At 37.8% G+C, this 22,598-nt stretch overlaps 1 protein-coding gene across 1 annotated transcript in view; it reads left to right on the top strand.

Moving 5' to 3' along the window:
* Window positions 1-20,788, top strand: part of PPP1R21 (protein phosphatase 1 regulatory subunit 21) — a 31,513-nt gene extending 10,725 nt beyond the window's left edge. The window contains exons 9-22 of the mRNA XM_033055128.2: window positions 1,718-1,867; window positions 5,590-5,691; window positions 5,777-5,865; window positions 6,729-6,865; window positions 7,525-7,617; window positions 8,467-8,594; window positions 8,954-9,106; window positions 10,682-10,774; window positions 11,563-11,796; window positions 13,227-13,262; window positions 14,420-14,536; window positions 15,443-15,541; window positions 17,605-17,733; window positions 19,511-20,788. Coding sequence (XP_032911019.1) covers window positions 1,718-1,867; window positions 5,590-5,691; window positions 5,777-5,865; window positions 6,729-6,865; window positions 7,525-7,617; window positions 8,467-8,594; window positions 8,954-9,106; window positions 10,682-10,774; window positions 11,563-11,796; window positions 13,227-13,262; window positions 14,420-14,536; window positions 15,443-15,541; window positions 17,605-17,733; window positions 19,511-19,540 — 1,590 coding nt within the window. The 3' untranslated portion in view covers window positions 19,541-20,788. The remainder of the gene's footprint in view (window positions 1-1,717; window positions 1,868-5,589; window positions 5,692-5,776; window positions 5,866-6,728; window positions 6,866-7,524; window positions 7,618-8,466; window positions 8,595-8,953; window positions 9,107-10,681; window positions 10,775-11,562; window positions 11,797-13,226; window positions 13,263-14,419; window positions 14,537-15,442; window positions 15,542-17,604; window positions 17,734-19,510) is intronic.
* Window positions 20,789-22,598: the final 1,810 nt, after the last annotated feature.

The raw sequence follows: 22,598 nt of genomic DNA, 5'->3' as shown, positions 1-22,598 counted from the left end.
ACAGTAGTTCTGAGGTCTTTCATTGAAAAAAAGTAGGTTTGGTATCCTAAATTCCTTTTCTCTCAAACTGAGCTTCTTCAGTCACATCACTTGAGCTCCAGAGAATGTATGCATTTGTAAAACTACACATGGTGTGTGCACTAAAATGCCATATTAGTTAGCATTGCTTGTCACCAATCACAACCCTTTCAAAGAATAAATAATGTCACTTTGAGATCTCTGCATGGTTCATTTACGTTTTGTGGGATACTTCCTGTGGAAGCACCTCTTACTTCCAGCAAAATAACCCCTTATACAGTTAAACATTTTTAGAAAACAGTTTCTGTTCACTACTGTGATTTAATGAGATTCCTTGTGTATGTTGTTTATTCAGTATTCAAAAATGAGCACTGATTTTCTGTGAATGGCTGAATATTTTAAGAGTTTTTACAACAGCAAATCAGAAACCTGTATGCAGTCAAAATTTTCCTGTGTTGCTACCCCTGGGGATGGGCTCTACAGCGCTGTGGGTGTTTTTCTGTTTCCTCCTGTGTCTCAAGCAGTCAGGTTAGTGCATTTAGATGCTACTGCAGGAAGGTTTAAAGCAGTTGCTTTCTCCATTCTTCAGAAGTGCCTATAAAGAGACCTTTTTCCTAATGGCTGCTGTGAGATCAGGTGACCTGCTGTTCAGTTTTGTGATGGAAATAGACTTAAATTTCAGGTTGCTGCTGCTGAGTTCCAGGAAAAATCTGAATAACTGAATGAAGATTTTCTCCTTTTACTGTTTTCTACCAGTACTATGTTAGTTAGCCGCATACTTCAAGATCTGCAGTCTTGAAAATGTTCCAGAACAGATTTTTATGACTGACTTTGACAGTGGAGGCAAAATGTTGGTGTATTAGCACAGACTGCTGTGTAAAGGACAGCAAAACACTAATAGTGTCTGTTTCCCTTCCTTGAATGGCTAATTAACATACACAAACTGAGTATAATGACTGTTTTAATTACTTGCCACCATCCCAGATCCACATAATCAAGATTGACCTGATTTAACAATCCATTGAAACATTGAGAGTATATCTCTGAAGGATAAGTTATTCTTAGCTGAAATGTCACTACAACATTATTAGCTTCCCATAAATCCCAACAGAGAATAGTTTTCTTCTCTCTTCAATTTATGTTCCATTCTGGATTAATTTCTTTGACACCTTCCTGCTTTGCTGAAGCCACAGAACAGCCTTACTCATGGGCAGCAACTCAGTTCTGTCCAGGAGAATAAGAATTGAGTGTTCTTGGTTACAGAAGCAGTCACCTTTTTAATTCTGGGAGAAAACATCATTGGATTTTTACTAATTAAATTGAAGTTTCCTTGCTAACTGGTGTTGAGCTGCTGTCATCAATTAGTCTGTTGTTCTTTGGAAATTTCAGACATGGTTTCTGTAATTGTGCTGACCTCTTAAGTGTTTTTGTGGCTTGCAAGTTTGAAAAATGCAGCAGAGGCAAACAATCACCTGTTGTGTGAAATGAAAAGACACTTTGTTGTCAAAGAACAGTGTGCCCTTCTGAGTGGCATTGTAGTTTATGAATAAAAATAAACATAATTGCTGTTATGTATTTTAGGCTGAAATAATAACAAGAAAGAAATTACTGATAATGATTTCTTTCTATCCAAACAGGGTTTTTTAAAAATTTAAATAGACCTATGTCAAATGCAATAACTTTATAACTGTCTTTACAGCTGAAGCTGCGAGACCTTGCTGGCCAGGCCATGGCCTTTGTCCAAGAACTTGTAACAGCACTCCTAAACTTCCACACATACACTGAACAGAAGGTACAGATCTTCCCCATTGATTCTGCAACAGACACAATATCACCCTTAAATCAGAAGGTAAAGTTTATGCACTTCAACTGCAAATATGTTCAATTAGTTAGACTTTAATGTGTGATTTTGTGCAAACTTGTGCTACCTTTACTGGCATGCTGTGAGTGTGTTCCTGAGAGCCAGCCCCTCCTGCATGAGACATCTTTTCTGCTCCCTGAATTCTCTGAATGTGGGTGAGGTGTAGGTGCAGAGAATCCTTTTCCCTCATGCCTCTGCTAGAAGAGCAATATGATAACCAAATCAAAGCTTTGCTTTTTTTAATTGCTAAACTGAAATGCATTTGTTGAATGTTCAGTGGACTTGTTTTAAAATGATAATGCACAAATATTGCATTGCTAAATAGAGCTTATTTTAGTTAATGTACTGAGGCATAGTGGATGTTGAGACAGAATCTGGTCTTGTGTTTAAAGTGTTTAGCTGTAATATTAAAGGATAGAAGGTAGGCTTATGAGGGAGATAACCTGGACTCTGTTCCCCTGTCAAAAGACAGCTTTATAATCTGATTTTGGGATGCTTGTGTGAAGATGTTTCCTCTAAGTGTTCTGAAGCTTCAAGTTTGTAAAGCATGTTGAAGTTAATATGAGAAATCTGACTCATTTGTTCTGACACAATTCCATGGAAGGATTTTTGAGAGTATCATCCAGAGCTGTTAAGCTGCATGTTTTGACTTTGTTTTCATATGCTGTGAAATAGAGAAAATAACTGCAGTAGGATTTGTGTGAGGATGCAGATGTCTATGCTTTGGAACAAATGACATCAAGATCAGAGTTGACTTCATAGTTTAGGGGGATGTGTGAGTATTTAAGTTGCAGAGAGTATTTTGTGATTCAGTCTCTTAATTTCAGTTTAGTAGTTGGTAGGGCTCAGACTTAAGGTACTGAGTTGAATTGTGGTTTGCATTGATCAAGTGGCTGCAGTGCATGTGGTGTCAATGTTAACTATCACAAAACTTTCCTGTTCTTTGGAAAACCTCCTATAATCTCTTTGCAGGTAAAAAATATGCTTATGAAGGTTGCTATCCACTAGAGAAATCCCCTTCTGTTTGCCTTCTCAGCTGTTTCAACTGTTTTAATCAAGAGTATTCTTCTGCAGAAATTCAGCATGGTTTGAGAGCATTTTCTTGCTACTCTCACCAAATGCACTCAGAAAGGCATGTCCTTATTGTGAAAATTATATAGTTTTGTCGTCTTTCAGATTTTTTGGAGCAGAAGTGGTGGCTCTTTTGTTTTTTATGTGACCCAGTGTCCTAGGGTGACTTGATGACGCTTGTATCCCCAATCACCTGTTCTGTTTGTGCTGAATGTTAAGTTCTGCAGCTTTAAGACTGGTTTCAGGAGCAAAGTGGGAGAGAAGAGGTGCAGAATTTATCAGAAACTGCACTTGCTCCCCTACATTCTTCTCACAGACTGTGTTGTCTGCAGTGGACAGTGGGAGAGAGCTCTCCCCAGCATAAAAAAAATGAACAATACTGAACAGCAGAACCTCTCATCGCTCTCAAGAGAGGATAAATTCAGAAGAGTCCCTTCAGTGAGTGCAGCCTGGCTCACTCAGGCTGTTCTCAGTCCTCTGGCACTGGGAAATGTCACAGCCCAGGCCTGGTGGGCCACATGTGTGAGCTCCTGGTACTCTTCTGGGTTTTCAGTCCAGAGCAGGCTCAAACAGTTCCAAGAAAAAGAAAAAAACAGTCCAGGGAACTTCTCTGCCTCAACTGGTCAAAAACTAACTAAAAGCAAAGGAGAACTCTCTCCTACTGTCCACTGCAGACTGCACAGTCTGTGTGAAGGATGTGGAGGAGCAAGTGCTGTCTCTGATAACAAACTCTGCACCTCTTCTCACCCCCTTCATTCCTGGAACCAGTCTTAAAACTGCAGAACTTAACATTCAGCACAAACAGAACAGGTGATTGGGGATACAAGCATCATCAAGTCACGCTGGGACACCCAGTGTGATGACTGCATTCACAGTTACTACTGCAGTTTACACTGGAGCAATAAAATCAGATTTCCTAGACATCTCTTCTCACAGATTTTTTTCCCCTGACCTCGTAGTTCACGTCTTCGTTTTTCAACACAGCTGAAACATGCAACTTACTCAGAGCCATAATTTCATTTTTCTTTTCTTATAATTGACTGATTCAGCAGTTCAGGCTTTGTTTTCATAATTATGTCTCTTGGAGTCTGCCCCATTATGTATTCATTACCTAATTCCCTCAATGCATGCTACTTCTCAGGGCTTTTTATGTGACTTTCCAGCACTGAAGCACCTTTTATTGCTTACTGAACCTGTAGTTGCTCCTGTGTTTTTGATTATTTTCTCTTTGCTTGGCAAGTGTTCTCAGTGTGATTTTTTTTTTTTAAATTTTTTAGCTACTCTAGTTGTTCAAAAACCTCCCCTTAGTATGGTAGAGAAAATGAAACAAGTGTCAAGATAGTGGCTTAGCAGACTTGCACTGATTTATTTTTCCCCAACTCCAGGTCTTGTCTGGTGCTTTCAAGCTATTTTCCCCACCAAACACTCAAAGTAGATGTGGACAATTCCCTGCCAGGTTCAAGTATTCCTTTTCTCTTTAAGTGTTGGATTGCTGGGTTCTGCTGGGTCTAGAGCATCATGCTGGATAATTCAAGTCCTCTCTCTTGCAACACAAGCCAGGAGCATTCTGCATGTGTTATTTCCTCCTCCTTAGATTTAGGAATTTTACCTAATTCCATCCAGGTTTGTGCATGCATGGATCAGAGCTTAGCATCTCACTCTTCTTGTAAACACTGTGTTACAGCACTGTAATAATGCAAGGAATAGTTAAAATCTCTTGTACTCTGTTTGCCTGGGATCTTTAGCTGCTCTTGTGGTGTAAATAATCAAAGGTGAAGGTAGCTTTCTGTGGGGTAAAATAAAAGCCAGGATCGCTTTTGACTCTCTGTATTAATTTGTGGAAGAAGCTTTTTGTGATACTGAGGTACCAAAATGGAAAACTGATGGCGTTGCTACATTTTGGTTGTATGTAAGAGTACACCTTATGTTCTCAGGTCTGCTTTTTTGAAGGCAAAATTAACGATAAGATTTAATTAAGCAATTTTTAGCAAAGTCAGGCAGGTCCATGAGGCCGAAGTTTCATTATTGCTGAAACTCGCCATAGTTTTGGAAGTAAGAATTCTCCTGTGATCCGTTGGAGCTCCATGCTTTGCATTAGAATAAGCATACTGTGACTTTGTTGAAAACTGGACTGGACACAGATACAGACACATCTCTTGCTTTCATATTGACTTGGGTTTAGTTCTTCCGTACTTGGCGCAGCAATAGCTGTGCAAGCATTTGTGCTGATGGAGAAGGCTGGGAGGTAAACAACTTCTGGGAGGAAGGTGGGATAGTTTGTTTTGGTGGCTATAAATGGTACATGGATCTAGCTTTAATTGGATGGACTTGAGAAAGGAATGCAAGAATATTTAAAACTAAAAGACCAGGGTTTGGTGTTAAAATGAGACAGGATGCTGTGGCAAAGCCCCAGGTGTGGTTTTGCCTGGACTTCCAGTACTTCCCACTTTCCCTCAGGGTGTGTTTTTGCCCTGTGCAAGAGGTTGCTGCACATCACTGGACTGTTGCACTTCATTAATGACATCTTAGGCATTGTTAAAGGGAACCTGGGCTTTGCCAGAATGTCCCGTTCAGTTGTTGCCTTGGCAGAGTTCACACGAGCTGCCAGCAAGCGCCATTTCAAAACCTCTCTGTCTCAGTTCTCACAGTATCTCCATGAAAACGCTTCCTACGTTCGCCCTCTGGAGGAAGGAATGATGCACTTGTTCGAGAGCATCACGGAGGATACTGTGACAGTGCTGGTAAGATTTGTTCCTTTTAGTATCCAAAAAGAGTTTTACAGAGCAAAAACACTTAGCTGTTTTTTTTTTTTTTTTTGCCTTTCAGGAAACAACTGTGAAATTGAAGGCCTTCTCAGAACATTTAGCTTCCTACTTAGGCTTTTTAAGAAAGATTCTTCCTTATCAGTTAAAAAGGTACATTTGATAGATCAAATTTAAAGGTACTGTGTCAGGCATGCAGCACTGTCAGCACCTACACCTCAAATATTAAGTCCAACCTTAAAACACTCTGACCTCTGCTCTGTCTTAAAAGGCTGAACTATTGTTTTTTTGCATGTTGTTTTCTAAACCTTGAGATTAGGCATTGCTTTTGGAGGCATTAGGACTAAAAACACGTATTTTAAAACCCCTGCACACACACCCTCTCTCACAGATGAGACTTTTAAAATAATGAAGCTTTCATTAATATTTCTTAATGTTATTCAATAGCATTAGTGCTATTCAGGTGTGATACACTGGAACTGTTAATGCCTTGAGCCTCTCTGAGGGTTATTAATCATTCAGTAAATGTAGCAATGTAGTAAAACTTGGCCAGGTGCACATACCTTCTGCTGTGAAAATCTGTTCCTGAGTTGATTGAAAGGGGATGAATTATAGGTGCAAAGAACTACTTTAAGAGAGGGCTTGGTCTAAGGAAGAAGAAAAACCTTGATTTATGCCTCCTTTATACCTATTCACATGCTCCTTAGGAAGCAAAAGAGAATTTATATAGTAGAGGGAAAAGTCTTCAAACTTAAATTGCTGCAATCAGTTCCTTGCTGTGAGAATAAGTCATTCCTGGCTTGTGACAGAAACACCTAGGAGTGGAGATGCACACACTAATTTTCATGTATTGCTAAGCTCCTCTGCTATGATAGCCTTTCAAAATTAAATTCCTGGTCTGCCGTTGCTTTGGACTGGGAGGTAGAGAACACATATGTGCTCCAAAACTCGTGAACTTGCTTTTTTTTTTTTAAGATAATTGCTTGCTTTTAAAAAAATAATTCATATATTCCTAGTTTGGAAGAAGAGTGTGAGTCTTCTCTTTGCACAGCTGCTTTAAGAGCTAGAAATATGGAGCTGCACAGAGACATGAAAAGGTTGACTGCAGTCTTTGAGAAGCTACACACGTACATCAGTCTTCTGGCCTTACCAAGTAAGTGTCTTGGTTACTCTGTGACTGGTTTTCTGTGGGTTTTTATAGTGTGACTGACAATGTGCCTTTTGTCACCTCTTAATTATGAAGTCGTTAATAAACTACATTTTATTACTAATCCTTCATCTTCATAAGGTTATTACAACTGTCATGGAAATTACTGAATAAAATGAGGTAAAGCCTTTGTGTGTATGGGCATGGGGAAACTACCTCCAAATGCATCCTGTAAATAGCAGTAGGAAATGCTTATTGTATAGCTTCAGGTTATTTCAGCCTTTGCTCTTTAGAAAGGCCCAGGTGGTGTTTGCTACAGCTGTGAACATATCTTTCTGTATGTGTGTCTAATCTGTATTTTCATATCATATGTATGATATGCAAAGATATTTCGTGTATTTTTGAGACCAGAACAATTGATATTTATGAAATCTGAATAAAAATTAGGGAATTTGAAAGTCTTTAACCTTCCTGCTCTGCCAAAATTGGATATATGTATATTTGATATTGAAAGAGACATGGAAGTAAATTAATCCATTATGACTCATACTTCATACAAATGGTTGTAGTAGGTGGAAACTGAATTATTTTCAAGGCTAATTTTTTCATTCATGGTCAACTCTTAGTGTTGTGGTTTTCTTTTCCTTCCTATGTGTTACTCTTAGGTATAAGACCAGAAGGACTCCTTAGGACAAATTACAACTTTGTGTTTACAAACATTGCTGCAAGTCTTCATGGATTCCATGACATTTTAAAAGGTGAGAGTTGCGAATGTTGTCTTGTTTCATCTTTGCTTCTTTCTTGTTTAGCATAGCACACGTGCACTCTCTCTATGATAGTGCTGAATGTGATAAATCTGGTTTGTTTTACCTTTACAAGCTAAGAAACTAATAAATAAATAAATAAATAATCCATAGAGATGAACTGAACTTTTACTAGTCAGCTGTTTAAACATTAAGTTTTCATAATTTTTAGCAAAATTGGTTTTTTTTCCCCCCCAAAATAGCATGAATAGTCTGGGCCCATTTTGCAGAGTCCTTGTTTTAAAGAAACAAAAGCAGATATTAAAGATTGTACACACAAACCAAGAGTTTTGCTGCATAGATAAATTTAAAATACTTTCTACCTCTTACTATGGTCACTATAATATAAAGTCAATCCAATTTACACTTTAAAGGAAATACAGAAAATAGAAGAAGTGAAGAAACTTGTCAGTAAAATTCATTAGCTATCAACAGAAATGTTGTTCTTGATATCTCACACTCCCATATTCCAGAATGTTTGATTTCTCTCTTCTTTCTCAATCCCAACTAATTTTGATGTTCTTAAGATTACTTCAGATTACAATTTGTGGTGGTGATGAGCTGGGATTTTTTCTATTCTGTAGCAATAATACTCTCTTTTAAAATAGGTCCATGTTGTTCACTTGTCAGACAACTACCTTTATTTTAGGCCACACTGAGAATGTTCTTATATGATAAATACTTGATTCTTTTTTAATTTTGGTGTTGTTGAGATTAATACATTTAGGCTGAGATGCTTTTGTGAGTGACTTTCAAAAAGTTTTGTATTCTGAATTTGCCATAAATGTGCTTTTCATTTTCCAGATATTTCCAAGCACTATAGTCAGAAAGCTACTTTAGAACAGGAAGTTCCAACTGCCACACAGAAACTCATAACTACAAATGACTGTATTTTATCCTCTGTTGCTGCTTTAACAAATGGAGCAGGCAAGGTAATGGATATTTTTGTTTCAAGCAGTACCTTAACTTATGCAGATTTTTAAGAAAAAAACCCTAAACTTAGCTGAATGGTTTAGAAGGTCTCTGTGTGCCTTTGATATTAATAATCTATATTGTTGAGCTGATTCTTGAGTTGTCTTCAGACTATGAGTTAAAAACTGTGAATGAGTGAGATACTGTGAAGAGAATGCTTTGTGTTAGGAAGTTCTAAGTTACATGGAGCCTGTAGCTTGTTTCAAAGTCTTGTTAAGAAGTCCAGTTTCACTAAACACTTGCCTTTTGAAAGACTAATTGCTCCAATGACTCTTTTGGTCAACTAAATTCAAAAAGCCATTTCTCTTGATGTGTCTAGATGGCCTCGTTCTTTAGCAACAACTTGGATCACTTCACCACCTCGTTGAGCTATGGCCCTAAGGGAGGAGCAGAGTTCATCAGCCCTCTCTCAGCTGAGTGCATGCTGCAGTACAAGAAGAAAGCAGCTGCTTACATCAAGTCCTTGAAGAAGGTTTGTTCAGCCAGCATGCTTGCACAGACAGAGCGCAGTTCTGTTGATAGTTGCTTGTGCCAAGGAGAATACAAACTAAGGATTTGCAGTGTTTGGGATGGAAGAGACTCTGAATGACAGGTTTTGACTGAGGAAATGGACCCCTCAGTGCAGTAATGGTGCTGAAAACTTCAGACAGTGTAGTTACCCTCACAACTGAGGGTATCTGCCAATTCTGCCATTACCCATTTCCATTTCCACTAATTATTTCTGTGCCAAGAATCCAAGGAGAGGAGGGTGGCTGCTTATTTACATTTTCTCCTGTATTCACCAGGAATATGGAGCAAATGAAAACATTCTTACCTTTTAATTCATTGGAAGACATAGGGAAAGAAAAGGAGGTACCCTGGAGAAAATGGGCTGAACCAAAGGATTGAATGCTATCGGATCTCCTTGTTGTTACCATTAAAATTAAAAATTAAGTCATGATGTGCTTAGCAGTTGTTACTAAATCACTTTACTGCAGTGTCTGTAAAGAGGATCTTAAGATGCCTTTGATTATTAATTAACACTTGGAGTTTTCTGAGCACTTTTTATTCAACTGTATCTTTTGGGGCAGTATTTCTTGAGAACTCAAACTGTTTTTTCCTACTGCCCAGTAAGCACTTGGAACATGGGTTTTTTTGCCCTTAACTAAAGTGTCGAGATTTTCATAGGTTTAAAATGCAGTTGTTGGTTGCTGTAAAGCATGTTTATTGTAGAAGCACATCAGTCAGAAAGGCAAAGAGTCCAGATTATCAAAGTTCATGTTAAAGCTTTCTAGCATAGAGTCCTGAGCAGAGGCAGGAGCAGCAGCAGCTCTCTGGTACAGAGTCCTGAGCAGAGGCAGCAGCTCCCTGGTGTTTCTTCTTCTGTTCTTCTCTTCTGGTTCTTCTTCCAGGTTTGGTGGTAGTGATGATGATCGTGGTGGAGGATGCCTTTTCCACCCTAGTACAGGGGATTTTTATTCGTAAATTATCCAATGAACTAAAAACACGAATAGAACATTCCTTCTAAACCTATTGGAATTCCAATTCTGTAGCATGAAAGTGGTGTTAATTCTTACACATAATTTATGTGTATTACTCTGTCTGTTAATGCAAATAATAGCTCTGTCAATGCAAATAGTTCTATCTATTCTATCTAAAAAATGTAAGCAATATTCTTACTATGTTTTATGTCTGGGGCTAAGTGTTTTAACTTTTACTGAGGCCTAAACTTTACACTAGTGCTTTTTATTCTCTTAAGGCACTTAAAGTATATTCTTACTTACCTTAGACTTCTACTTCATATTTATGTGACTTAATAGTATTTCTACTCACTTAAAACTAAAACTTACACTTCTACTTCATGTCTTTGTGGCTTAATATACTCTAATTTCTCTAAAGGTTTTAATTCAGTCCCTACATTCTGATCTCTCTCTGAGGGACTGAGAGAGGCTTCTGTTTTACACACTCCAACACTAAAGTAAGGAAAATAGTAAGAAAATAGAAGTAGAATACATGTTCTGATCTGGTGTGTAGCATGTTTTAAGAGGTTTTTTTCATTCTTCTGCAGCCTTGTGCAGATTCAGTGCCTTATGAAGAGGCTTTAGCCAATCGCAGAGTTCTCCTGAGTTCTACAGAAAGCAGGGAAGGTCTGGCACAACAGGTATTCTGGTATAAATTGTACTAACATATATGTTAGTGTAGTTTGTAAAGGCAAACTTGTGTCTGTGGTCATTTATAGATCTATATGAATATGCTGAACCTTAAAATTAGACTGTAGATGTCTTGCAGAGTTTTGAAAGTGAAACCCTTGTCAGGCTGGGTGTCTGCAGAATGTATATGTAGATAGATACAGGAGCCAGGATTATGTCAGGTTATCTTTAATAATTAATGTAAATGCAAAATAAGTGCTTGACTTATTGTTATTGAACTGTTACAGAAGCAAGTACTTTGATTTTTTTTTTGGTAGTTGCCAATATTCTAAGTGTATTAGTAGGAGTAAAGTGAATTTCAGCAGAAATGTGCAGTGACTGGATGTGTTCTGTTCTGTAGTTGTTTTCTTACCTGGACAAAGTGGGTGGTTCTGTCTGTGTGAGGTGGGACAGCTGGAAGGGGACAGTTTGTCTTTCTAGTGTAGGAAAAGATAGTGATAGTGTCAAGTACACATCTTTCAAGTTTTTATAAAATTCTTCCCTACTTTGGTTTTTCACCTAGTCCGATGTTGCTGTTTTTATGAGCTGTTCATGCTTCAGACTAATTAAATAACATGACCATTTTGGACAAAGAACCACAGCTAAATATACAGCTCAAAACAGTGGTTGTTTACCTACTGCACTTTGTTAACTCACTTATGTAAGGGTTCGAAATAATACTGTCCTCAAACATTTCCTGTGTGTGGCTTTTTTCCACCCTGGGTTCAATAACCTGGACTGTAAACTTTCCCTCCTGAAGGTCCAGCAGAGTTTGGAGAAAATTGCAAAACTTGAACAAGAAAAAGAACACTGGATGTTGGAGGCCCAGCTAGCTAAAATAAAACTAGAGAAAGAAAACCAAAAACTGAAGAACTCTCTTAGTGGACATTTAACTGAAACTATCCAGGAGCGTTCAGTTTTGCCAAATATAGCAGAACAAAAGAAGGAAACCACAGAAAAGAGTCTGAGGGAACCTATTAAGAGCACTAGTCTGGTAAGTGACCTTTCCCTTCAATAGAGAAAAATCCACTTTCTTTAGTATCAGTGCTGTTTGATCAGTTGAACACTGGAAATGAAAGCCTTTTGACTGTATTGAAAAGCATTCACTCTTGGGGTCCTTGTATTTGCAAAGCTGCTTGCAAATTCTTTCTGCAGAATTTGGCACTTCTTGGATTTTGAGACTTTGTTTGCTGTCTTTAGTATTGTGAAGATATTTTTGTAGCTCTGTACTTGTGGAACTGAGGAAATAATAGGTGCTTAACCTCCTGATTGTCTGTAGTTAGGAAACCTTGCAAGTGGTGTGTATCTCCCTGTGTTTCCAATACTTTTGTAGGTATGTTAAAGCAAATGGAAGTAGGTAGGTAGTATTTGTAAATGGGTTTGAAGACTTTTTAGGGCCAGTTTGGGTTAAGCAATTGCTTTTGGATGTAGCATGCATTCTTTCCTTGCTCTTCTGTGTTGGTAAATGGCTTTTTCCTGTTTACTACACATATTTAAAATTGATTGGCCTTTCCCCTGAATTCCACTTCTGAAGTGGCATAGTGGTATTAACAGGAATGTCATCTGTAAGAAATAATAAACTATTCAGCGTTCAATAGCATTCTCTTTTCTCATTTGGTTTGGTTTTGGGGGTTTTTTTTGCTAGTTTTTAGGTTTTTTTTGTTGTGAGTTTTTTGTTTGTTTTTGTTGTTGTTGTTTCTTGGTTTTTGGGTTTTTTTCCACTTTCCTGCTCCAAAATAAAAATAACCAGTGGATTGTTTTGAAATCCCCAGTTTTGAAGTAAACTGGCATCTTAAGTTTTTGATCCTCTATTTGAATCCTTAGGAATTTGAGGAGAATGTTACTCACAGGTCAACATATTGTATGAATGTTTCCCATAAACATAAATTTCTAGTTGAGATCAAGGGGGAAAAAACCCCTTTGATTCTCTGTGAAGATATCCTTTCATGAAACCAGGTATTGGCTTACACTGCTCCTGTAGAGTTTTGTCAGTGCTTACTAGTCAGAGGGGAGAGGAAGGAATTTGGAAGGTATTCAGGAAATCCAGGTTGACTTTCCTTCCTCTTAAACATGATAAGTAATGTTTCAGTGTGCTAATGTGGCTCTGAATTGGTTTCATATGCTCAAGCAGTTGCATAACTGCACAAGCCCAGCTGCATCTTGTTGCTTTTACTGCCTTTTCCCTGTGTACCTCATAAGACAGGAGATATATTTTTGAGAGTTGATGTCAGGTTTAATTCTGCTCAAGGCATTCATGTAACCACTCTTGTTTATGTTACAGGTGGAAGTATTTAAATTTGATTTCAGTTTTGAATGGTTTCAAGATTGTTTAAATTCAAAGTCCTTCTATGACTGAAACCAAAATACAGCTATGGTACCGATTTTTTGCAGTTCTCATTAAGTGTATTTTCTTCCTTGTTCTAGATTGGAATGTTGACTGTAACTACTGATAACGAAAAGGTAATCTGTTTTAAACATTATTAAAGTCCATCTGTTAAATACTTCCATTCTGATTGTGCTAAACTTATTCCACAGGTCTAATTACTAAGAATACTCCTGTATAATGGCACAAGTTGACCATGTAGTCTTTATATAGTAAATGGTCAAATTTCTGAAATCATGTGTTCCTGAATTTTCTTCTTCTGTTAATGAACTGTTATTTGGCCCGTGTAAGCATTTTGGAGCAGTGTGAACTGGAGTCAGGGTCTACTCTCTGTAATTTGAAGAAGGCATTGGTCTGTCTGTGCCTCACTAGCCCAAACTGCATTCCAAGCCTCAATTCTTAACCTTTGAGGAAGGGCTCAAGCTGCGTAAAACACTCTGGCTGCAGTGCCTGGGGTACAAAGCAGAGGTCACACTGAAACAAGCCTTGGGCCAGCCCTAGGACTAAATGTCAACTCTTTATTTAGCCCTGCTATGATGTAACACTTGCTCCAGCAGGAACTTCAGAGAGTAAGATTTACTGCTTTCCCTTTTCTGATATCACAGGGAACTGATGCATAGTTTAGTTCACTCCTTGTCTTCTGAAAGTGTGATTAAAAAGGGGTAGGGGGCTAGATGATAACTGATAAAAGTTCTTAATGGCTTCTGCATAGTGCTGAACTGGAAGGTAATGACAAATCATGTGAAAGCTGACTCCACTGAGTTAGTGTGTAAACTACGGAGTTGTGCTTTTTTATTTTTTATTTTGTTTGAAATTTCTAATGTCTTCTGAAACATGCAGCATTAGTAATAGTTATGACTTTGGTATGCTTCTGAAATACAATTAGGTGAAGGAATTCTTCCTTTTTGGGAAGAGACAGTAAGTTATCATGGAGGTGAAACCTGTTCACCTCTGCAATGGATTTTCATCTTCATCAGACACTTGATACATTAAAGCAAGTCAATCAGTTCTTTGTCCTGTAAGGAAATCTGACATTAAGAGTCCCCATCATGGTGACAAATTGTAGTGTGGCCTGCTGTAATTTGTCTGTTGTGTTTGGGGAATCTGATACTTTTTGATAGAGCAGCCAGGGTTTAGAAGGAAAGAAGAAAAAAGTCTGTATAGAGTCAATGTTGTGATTCAGGTATTCAGTCTGCTGAACATAAATGTTGTCGCTTAAATTTTTCTTTACCAGGCTCCAGATGCTGAGTCTCGTGAAGACCTGATAAAAACTCACTACATGGCCAGGATAGCAGAGCTGACCTCTCACCTGCAGCTTGCTGACAGCAAATCAGTGCACTTCCATGCTGAGGTGAGCATACAGGCAATGACAGTAAATCTCTTTTTGAACTTCCCACAGGCAAGTGTTATGATAGTGAGTTTCAATGTATTGAGCATAATGTTTTATGAAATCTGTTCTGGAATATTTTTTGACTGTGCTCTAGCATGTATAAAAGCAGATACTGTAAAAGAACTTTTTATGTTTAATAAATCCTTTGGTAGCCTTGTCTTGGCTGTACTAAGAAGTATAATGTGTGTCATGTATAGGTTTGTTCACATAAGCTGAAGCAGCTGGCTTTAGTTACCAAGGAAGTTTTGACTTAATTTTATAGTGATGCTGATGTCATTCAAAAATATTTGAGTGTATTATGAAGTGGTGGAAACAACTCTCCTGAGAAAATTGGCTCTTAGACATAAGTTGTGCTGCAAGAATGAACAAGATGATTCATTGTATCTATGGTTTCCTTTTCGTTTCAAGTCATGAGGGAACTTTTCTTGAAAGTATGTCTGTTTTGGTTTGTGTAATAAATGATGTGGAATACACCAAAGCTCCAGGTTAACAGAGAAAAGCCTCTTAAATTTTTTTTTTTAATGGAAGATGACATAATATGGGGGAACCATATTTTCAGTGGTATTTGAGCCTTGTGTGGAGTGAGTTGTTTCTATTGGTTTTTGCTTATGAAAAGTTTTTGTAGCAGTTATGTGAAAAATACAATATTTAGAGGATTGGCAATATGGTAGCTCTGTAAAATGAAACATTTAATGCTAACTATTCCATTACCTCTGCATTTAAAAATGTGCACAAGCTCTGAGTTTCTTGAAATCCAAGTATCACAGAAAGATGGAAAAGTCCAAAGCAACCACTTAAGGATGCCACAAGGCAATACCATGGAACTGACTTTGATCCCTTGTACTCTCTCTGTCCTGTTCTTGGTAGTGTCGAGCCCTTGCCAAAAGACTTTCTCTGGCAGAGAAGTCCAAGGAATCCCTCACAGAAGAGTTGAAGCTTTCCAGTCAAAACATCACTAGATTGCAGGCAAGTAAATTGTTCTGTAATGTAATAGATGCATTTTGTAATCATGTGTAAGGGGAAGTTGGAGCAGAAAAATTACAATTTACAGTCTAGCCTGGTCATGCCATTACTATGTCCTGAGTTGTGGAATATAAAAAGTCTAGTGGTATGTAGAGAATAACCTTAAAGAATACACTTTAAATTCCAGGTATAAGGTTGAAGTGGAACATGCTTCCAAGAAAAAGTTATAGTGACCAAACCTGTGTGTTTTAGCACATTTGATGTCAAGGATTTTCATGAAAATGAGAGAGTTGTAATGTCAAAAGGGGTGGTTGTGTGACTGATTTCAGATGATACAAGGAATTCTTAGTCCTTTCTTGCACCTGGATTTAAAAAATGCCAGGTTGATTTGAATTTTTTTAATATAGATACCTTAACACTAAGCAAAGATAGTTTTGGGGTAATCTTTAAGAAGCTGTTGTTAGCAAAAATCAACTCTTATGCCATCCTGTGAGTGTCCTGTCCGTTCGTCCTTCTCTTCCACACAGCTGAGAAAGGAGCCAGTAGTACAATAAAGAATAAATAAATACACAATTCATAAATGCCTTTATATTGTCTTCACACTTAGTTCATATCATTATTGCTCATCTGTCTGTGATGTTCCATACAGGAGCTCAATTGCAAAATTGCTCCATACAGGCCATGAATAAAATGTTAGAAGCTTTGAACCTATGAACCTATGTGCCTATGAACAATTCTTTTTAAACACTTTTTTTGATTTGTCCCTTGAAGAAATTCCACAGTTGATGTTGAACTCGGCATGAGGTGTTCATTTCCAACTGTTCATTTCCAACATTTCCATATTAAAGTTCCTAGGAAAAGATAGCAGGCACACACCATTTGTATGTTTAGTAGTCTGCATAAGACTGAATAATAGACTTGTTTAGGTTGGAAGGATCCTCTGAAGGTGATTTGTTCCCTACCTCTGGTCAGAGCAGAGAGTTCAGATCAAGCTGTGGAACTGGATATTTCCTGTATAGCCATGCTGCTCTTCTGCCACAGTCACTCCATGTCTTAAGCATTGGATTGTTCCTCCTTCTGTCCTTGATCATTCAGCTTTCCTGGGTCCCTGTAACTTTTAGGGCAGTTTGACCTGGGACCTTTCCAAATAGACCTTGAAAGAAGCCAGAATCCACTCTTCTTGGGTTGCTGTAATTCTACTATTCATCTTGCTTCCCTCAGGATCCTGAATTCCACTAACTTACAGTAGCTGCAGCCAAGGCTGCTATTAGCTTGCACATCCCTGACCAGCTTTTCCTTACTTGTGAGTAACAGGTCCAGCAGAGAACATCTCTTGATCCCATTAAGTCAAGAAATCCTTTGCCATACTCAAGACAACTCCTCAGTTGCTTATGTTCCACCTTGCTGCCCTTCAAGGACATGTCAGATTAGTTGAAATCCCATATGAGGATCAGGGTCTGTGGATAGGAGATTTTTATCTGCTTGCAGCAGATGCCTGTCATATCACCCTATTGTTCTCCTACTTATGAGATGCAATAATCTTCAAGCCACTTCTTCACACAGAGCATGATTTCTTGCCTTCTGTCCTTCCTAAAGTGTGTGTATCCCTTCACTGCCGTGTTCTAGTCATGTACATGATCCCCCATGTCTCTGTAATCTCAGAGAGATCATAGCTCTCTCCAGTTGCATGAGGAGTGGGGATTCCTTTAGGTTTGGATGCCATATGTGTTCTTGTGCAGGCCAGGCTTTAACCCTATAAATGCTATTTGTTTCCTGGCTGGAAGCAATGGTGGAATACTTAGCTGTTACTCTTTTATGTAAGCCATAAAAAGTGGGGGAGAAATCTAAAGGAAACAACGCAAAAATAAAGGGAACAAACCATGCATGAGACTTGAGGTAAAAGAAAAGTAGCTGTGGACTTCCTTTCATAAGGTTTTGTTTTTAGCTGAATTGCACACACTCAACATCAAAAGTGGGACTTTACTAAGTGGAGGTGGGAGCGTGCTGCTTGGCCATTTATCACTAATAATGAGCCAGGCCCTCTGGTTATTTTATTTTTCCCTTAGGATGAATTGATGACAACAAAGAGGAGCTACGAGGACCAGTTAAGCATGATGAGTGACCACCTGTGCAGTATGAATGAAACCTTGACTAAGCAAAGGGAAGAGATTGATACACTAAAGATGACCAGTAAGGTGAGCTGGCAGTGCTGGCACAGGGCCCTGGCTGCAACTGGGGTGTGAGGGTCACATCTGGTGTCCTGCAGTACTGTCCTTGGACAAATCACCTCACAAGTGTCATTCTTACTTGGAAAGAAAACTCCAAACTTGCTCCTTCAAGTTTCAGTGATGAAAAAATTCTTGCAAAACATACATGTGGGAAAGAAGAAGCTCTTCATGTCACTGCATCACATTAGGTTCTCAAATTGTATCCTCTGATGGCAGATCGCACAATTTTTTTGTTTCAATGTGGTGAAAATGGAACAATTTGTAAATCCAGCTGGTGAGGCTGGGTGGTTATGATTAAGTTCTGGGTAGAAGTGTCCCTTCTGCACTGCTTTTGGTTGCAGCATACTCTGTCCTTGGCAACTGGTCTCTTTCTCTGTTTTATTTCCATATTGTAGCTCGTCTGTCCCTAGTGTAGGAATGAAAAATTTGCCACTTGTATTCTTCTGTGAGCTTGAAATGCACACTTAAATTCTTTACCAGGAAAGGAGTCTACCCACTTGTCAGAAACAGATTTTTAACTTACCTAATGCTGAAAAATACAGAAGTGTGCTTTTCTGAGCAGTGATTAAACCATGATATATCCTATTCTGATGCTTCTAGGGAGGAACAGATGTGAAAGCCTTTGCCCTTTGCTCGTCTGACTGTAACAAATAAATTATCATTATTCTTCTTAATTGTGGGATGCATGGAAGCACGTGTCACTGAAGGATTAAAAAATAAAAAGAATAAAAAAAAGATCCCTGTTCTGATTAAAGATCCCATGATGGTGATTTTTATTTTATAAACTCTTCCCCCTGCCTTTCTTCAGATTTGAGTGTTTTAATTTGGCATTGTATTCTTTAAAATTGCTTTGTGGTGTATAAGCCTTGTGTTTCCAGAAGGAAGCTCTTGGCTCCATACTGACCATAGCACTTAATGTTTTCATAAAATGTTGTCTGGAATTTCTCACTTGCTATACTTCCAAGACTTGAAGTGGTACTCTGTCTGTAAGGACCTCAGAATTTCACAGCAGAAGCCACACAGGTTTTCAAATGTTACCAAATGTAGAAGGGGATGCAGTTGAAATCTAAATGAAATCTAAATCTTAAAGCCCTTATCACTTGGAGAGAGTTGTTGGTTAGATTCAAAACAAATGTTATCTTCAGGAAATAGGAAGACTGAGAATTGCCAGCAAGTAACTATTACACAAAGCTTTATTTTAAACTCCACAATTCCTTTGTGGAATTACTGCAGGTCAAATGGGAGTTGGCTAGCTGTGGAACAAACTCTATTTTGAACTAGGAATAATCTGTACAACCTAAATTAAAATAAAATTTATTTTATTTAAAAAAACAGTATGGTGGGGGATTGATTTTTAATTTGATGCATTTATTGTATAAGAAGTTATTTGGAGTGCTACCTGAAGGTGGATTATAATTTGACTTACCTTCACTGCCCTTACAATATTAGTGGTAATTAATACATTTGAGTGTCTTGGGATGTCCCTTAAATGTCTTTCACAGGTTTCAGTTGTAGCAAGGAACTGTTGTGGTTGAGATATGTGGTACTTGCCTCTGCTGTGCTTATACAAATAGAGCAAATGGTTACAATCTGTCAAAAATTAGAAGTCTGTGAACTGTGTTTTTTCAGTCTGACTTACCTTACTTGCTGTAGGCATAAATGATCAGACATCAGATTTTGTATGTTACCTGTCTAGATTTCCTTACCTGAATGATAACATTCTCTTTCTTGTTTCTTCTTGCAGGGAAATTCTAAAAAGAACAAAAATCGATAGTTTACAGCTGAGCCTTTGGAAGCTGCTGCTGCACAGGATACAGATAGTGACCATTCATTATCCAGTTCCTGTTTGTTCCAGGAAGCAGAGGCTGGTATTGGGTCTAGTAAAAACTGAATTGGTGCTGTAAATGGCTTTAAAATATTTAGAACTTGTAACAGATAAAACAGAACTTAATGTTGGCTCTAAACCAGGAAATACACATTCTGTGGATAATTTATATAGTAATTACCTTCAGTTTTTACTGTGCACTTTTTAAAACCAGGTTTTGATTTCATGTAACAACTTCAGATTTTGTATATTTTCAAATATGTTTCTGCATTAACAAATTTGGATTGGTGCAGTAGGTGTCTGTTTTTGAGTTCTGCATTTAATGGTCAGCACATGTACATTCCATTACTTGTTAATAACAGTTTAAAAATGAGTTTGGAGACTTTTTTTGGCCATGCAAGCTGTGCAGTTACTGTAAATCTATTACTCTTGTTCTCAGCCCTCTAGAATTAATTGGAATTGTGGCTTGAAATGATTTTTACAAATTCACCGAGTAAATGGGATCATTGTTAGACTGCAATAGGGGAAACCTTTCGTGCTTGTATTTGGCACTTTGGATTTTGAGGTAAAGAGCACAAATAGCTGAACTGGGCTACTTCAATGAAATTGCTTTAAACCATTTCTATAACATTTTGTTTACACATGTATGTATATATATTGGTTGAAATAGCTATTTAAGGCTAGAAGAAACTGTGATTGTCATTTGCCCCAAAAGAGTGAAACAATGTGTGTAGAATAGATCAGCTTACTGTGCTCTGTTACAGTAAAGAAGAATATGAAATATGTAGAAGATTTAAACACTGAATTTGCAAAAGGTCTTCATGGAATTAAGTTGTGATGGATACACTGTGGGGACACACATGGCTTTTCCTGTGTTCAGAAGTTTGTAAACTTTAGACCTCTCCTAAGATATTTTTTTTTATTATTTTTTCAAGTGAAGCTTATTATCACAAGTTTTCACGGCACTGATTTGTTGTTGGGTGGGTAGGGTTCGTTGGTTTTGAGTTGGATTTTGTTTGGTTGGGTTTGGTTTTTTTTTTTTAATCAGATGCTGTGCTGCTTCACACTTTCCACACCAATCTTCCGTTCCATAATTTCCATTATGGCACTTATTTGTCCCACAGGGGTTTACTCTGATATCAGATGTGTTGAAATGTATTATCAGTATGTAATAATAAAATCAACCACATGAAGCCAGCTTGACTTTTTCCTTATTTCTGGCTGTACCCAGGCTGCAGAGTGTGCCATTGTGGTGGGGTGTTCCAGCTGTTGCTGATGTTGTTACACCAGTCTAGGTGCTCTCAGTGCTTCTCTTTGTTCTGATAGTTTTTCCTTTCAGAAATGCAAAATAGAACTGGTTGTGAAAGGGAGAGGAAATGGGGAGAGCCTGCAGGGTTTCTTATTGATGTTGCATTAAGAACTATGTGCTGGTGCTAATGAGGGTTGGGAAGTGTTGATTTTCTCTCAAGCCATTTTATGGAAACAGATACAGCTTCAACTATTTCATTTAGGGTTGGGGAAGCTAATTGCTTTCTTCCAGTTCTTTGAAGCTGCCTTTTCTGAGAACTTTCATCTTGTACTGAAGGTACTCATCTATTTATTTTAATTCTCTGGATCAAATTGCTGAACTGATACTACTTTTGCTGATACTACTTTTCATAGGTTGCTACATTTAGAAAAGGATTTTGCTTAGGCCATTTTTTACACGTCTGAATAAAAATAGTGTGTGTTTAGAATTTGCATTAAAAAATCAAATGCATGTCCAAAGTACACCTCAATATCCAAGCTGAAATTCATGTAGAATGTATAGGCGTTTATGTGCAATTCTAATGTACATAATTTTATCGGCTTTTTTCTTTGCAGTGTTATTTGGGAACGTATCTGGGTGTCCCCCTCACCAAGCAGTAACCATGCTCAAGAAGAGACAATTCTGATCATTTAAACTGCTTTCAGTTTTTCAAGGAAATGTTTTGAGCAAGTTCTAGACAACTGTAAACTCTCAATACCCAAAAACAAAATCTGGCAAAAGAAATTTGAATCAGTGTTTTGGATACTGCTGTAGTAGTGTTGTAAGGGGACACAGGATATTGCATTTAACTCAGTGGCATTAGAAATTGGATCAAGTGGAAATACCAACTCCTTGTGCTTATTTTCTGCTAACCAGGTGCTGCTGAATCTTTCTCAATATCTCAAGTGCTATTAAATGTCTGCACAAGGCTTTGCTATTAAAATACTGAAGACTTGTTTCAACACTGCAGCCAAAAATCTTTGAGGCAAAGTTTTCCAGAAAAATAATTTTGAACTACTTTGTTTGCAATGGTATATGCAGAGTATCATGGAATGTGCAAAATCTGGGCAAGGAAATTTTACTAATAGAATTAATCTTCAAAAATGTACAGTGTGAATGTTTGCTTTCTCTAGGTGGTTAATTGGGGAAACCAGTGAGAAAATGTTGTAAAGTGTAAAAACCTTTAGCACAGTACAGTGTAAAACCAGGGTTAAAGAAAAGCCCAATGTCAGTTACCATTTTAAAGACAGTTCACTATGACACACAAGTTTTTAAAGCATTTTTTAGTGCTTAATTAATTTCTCCATAATGTTGGGTGCCTCTTGAATGATCTCTCACTCTCTGGCTTAAGTGGCTAATTCAGAAAACAGCACTATTTTAATGGTTTTAATTGGATTTTCAAAAAAATAATCTTGCTGAGCTTTGTTTAAAAGTTATACTAACACGTTCAAGGCTTTCAAAATGTTCAGCTGTCCTAGATTTCTGAAAGCACATCCCCAGTAACTATTCTGTGTGTTCAAAATAAATATTTGTTGCAATCAGGTATTAATTAAACTTCAATGTTGCCTTATTAAGAACCACTACTTCATCAGTTTGAAACTGCCTAAGGAGCACCAATGCTATTGTCTATTTTAAAGGGCCTTAAACTCCTGGAGGTCAGAGGTTTTCCTGCCTGAAAGCCTAACTTCTAAAACAGGAATCTTAGGCTGTCGTCATAAG

The sequence above is a fragment of the Catharus ustulatus genome, chromosome 3, assembly GCF_009819885.2.
Source record: "Catharus ustulatus isolate bCatUst1 chromosome 3, bCatUst1.pri.v2, whole genome shotgun sequence".
NCBI lineage: Eukaryota > Metazoa > Chordata > Aves > Passeriformes > Turdidae > Catharus > Catharus ustulatus.
Note: the sequence above shows the minus strand (reverse complement) of the source record. Positions and strands in the feature narration are given on the sequence as shown.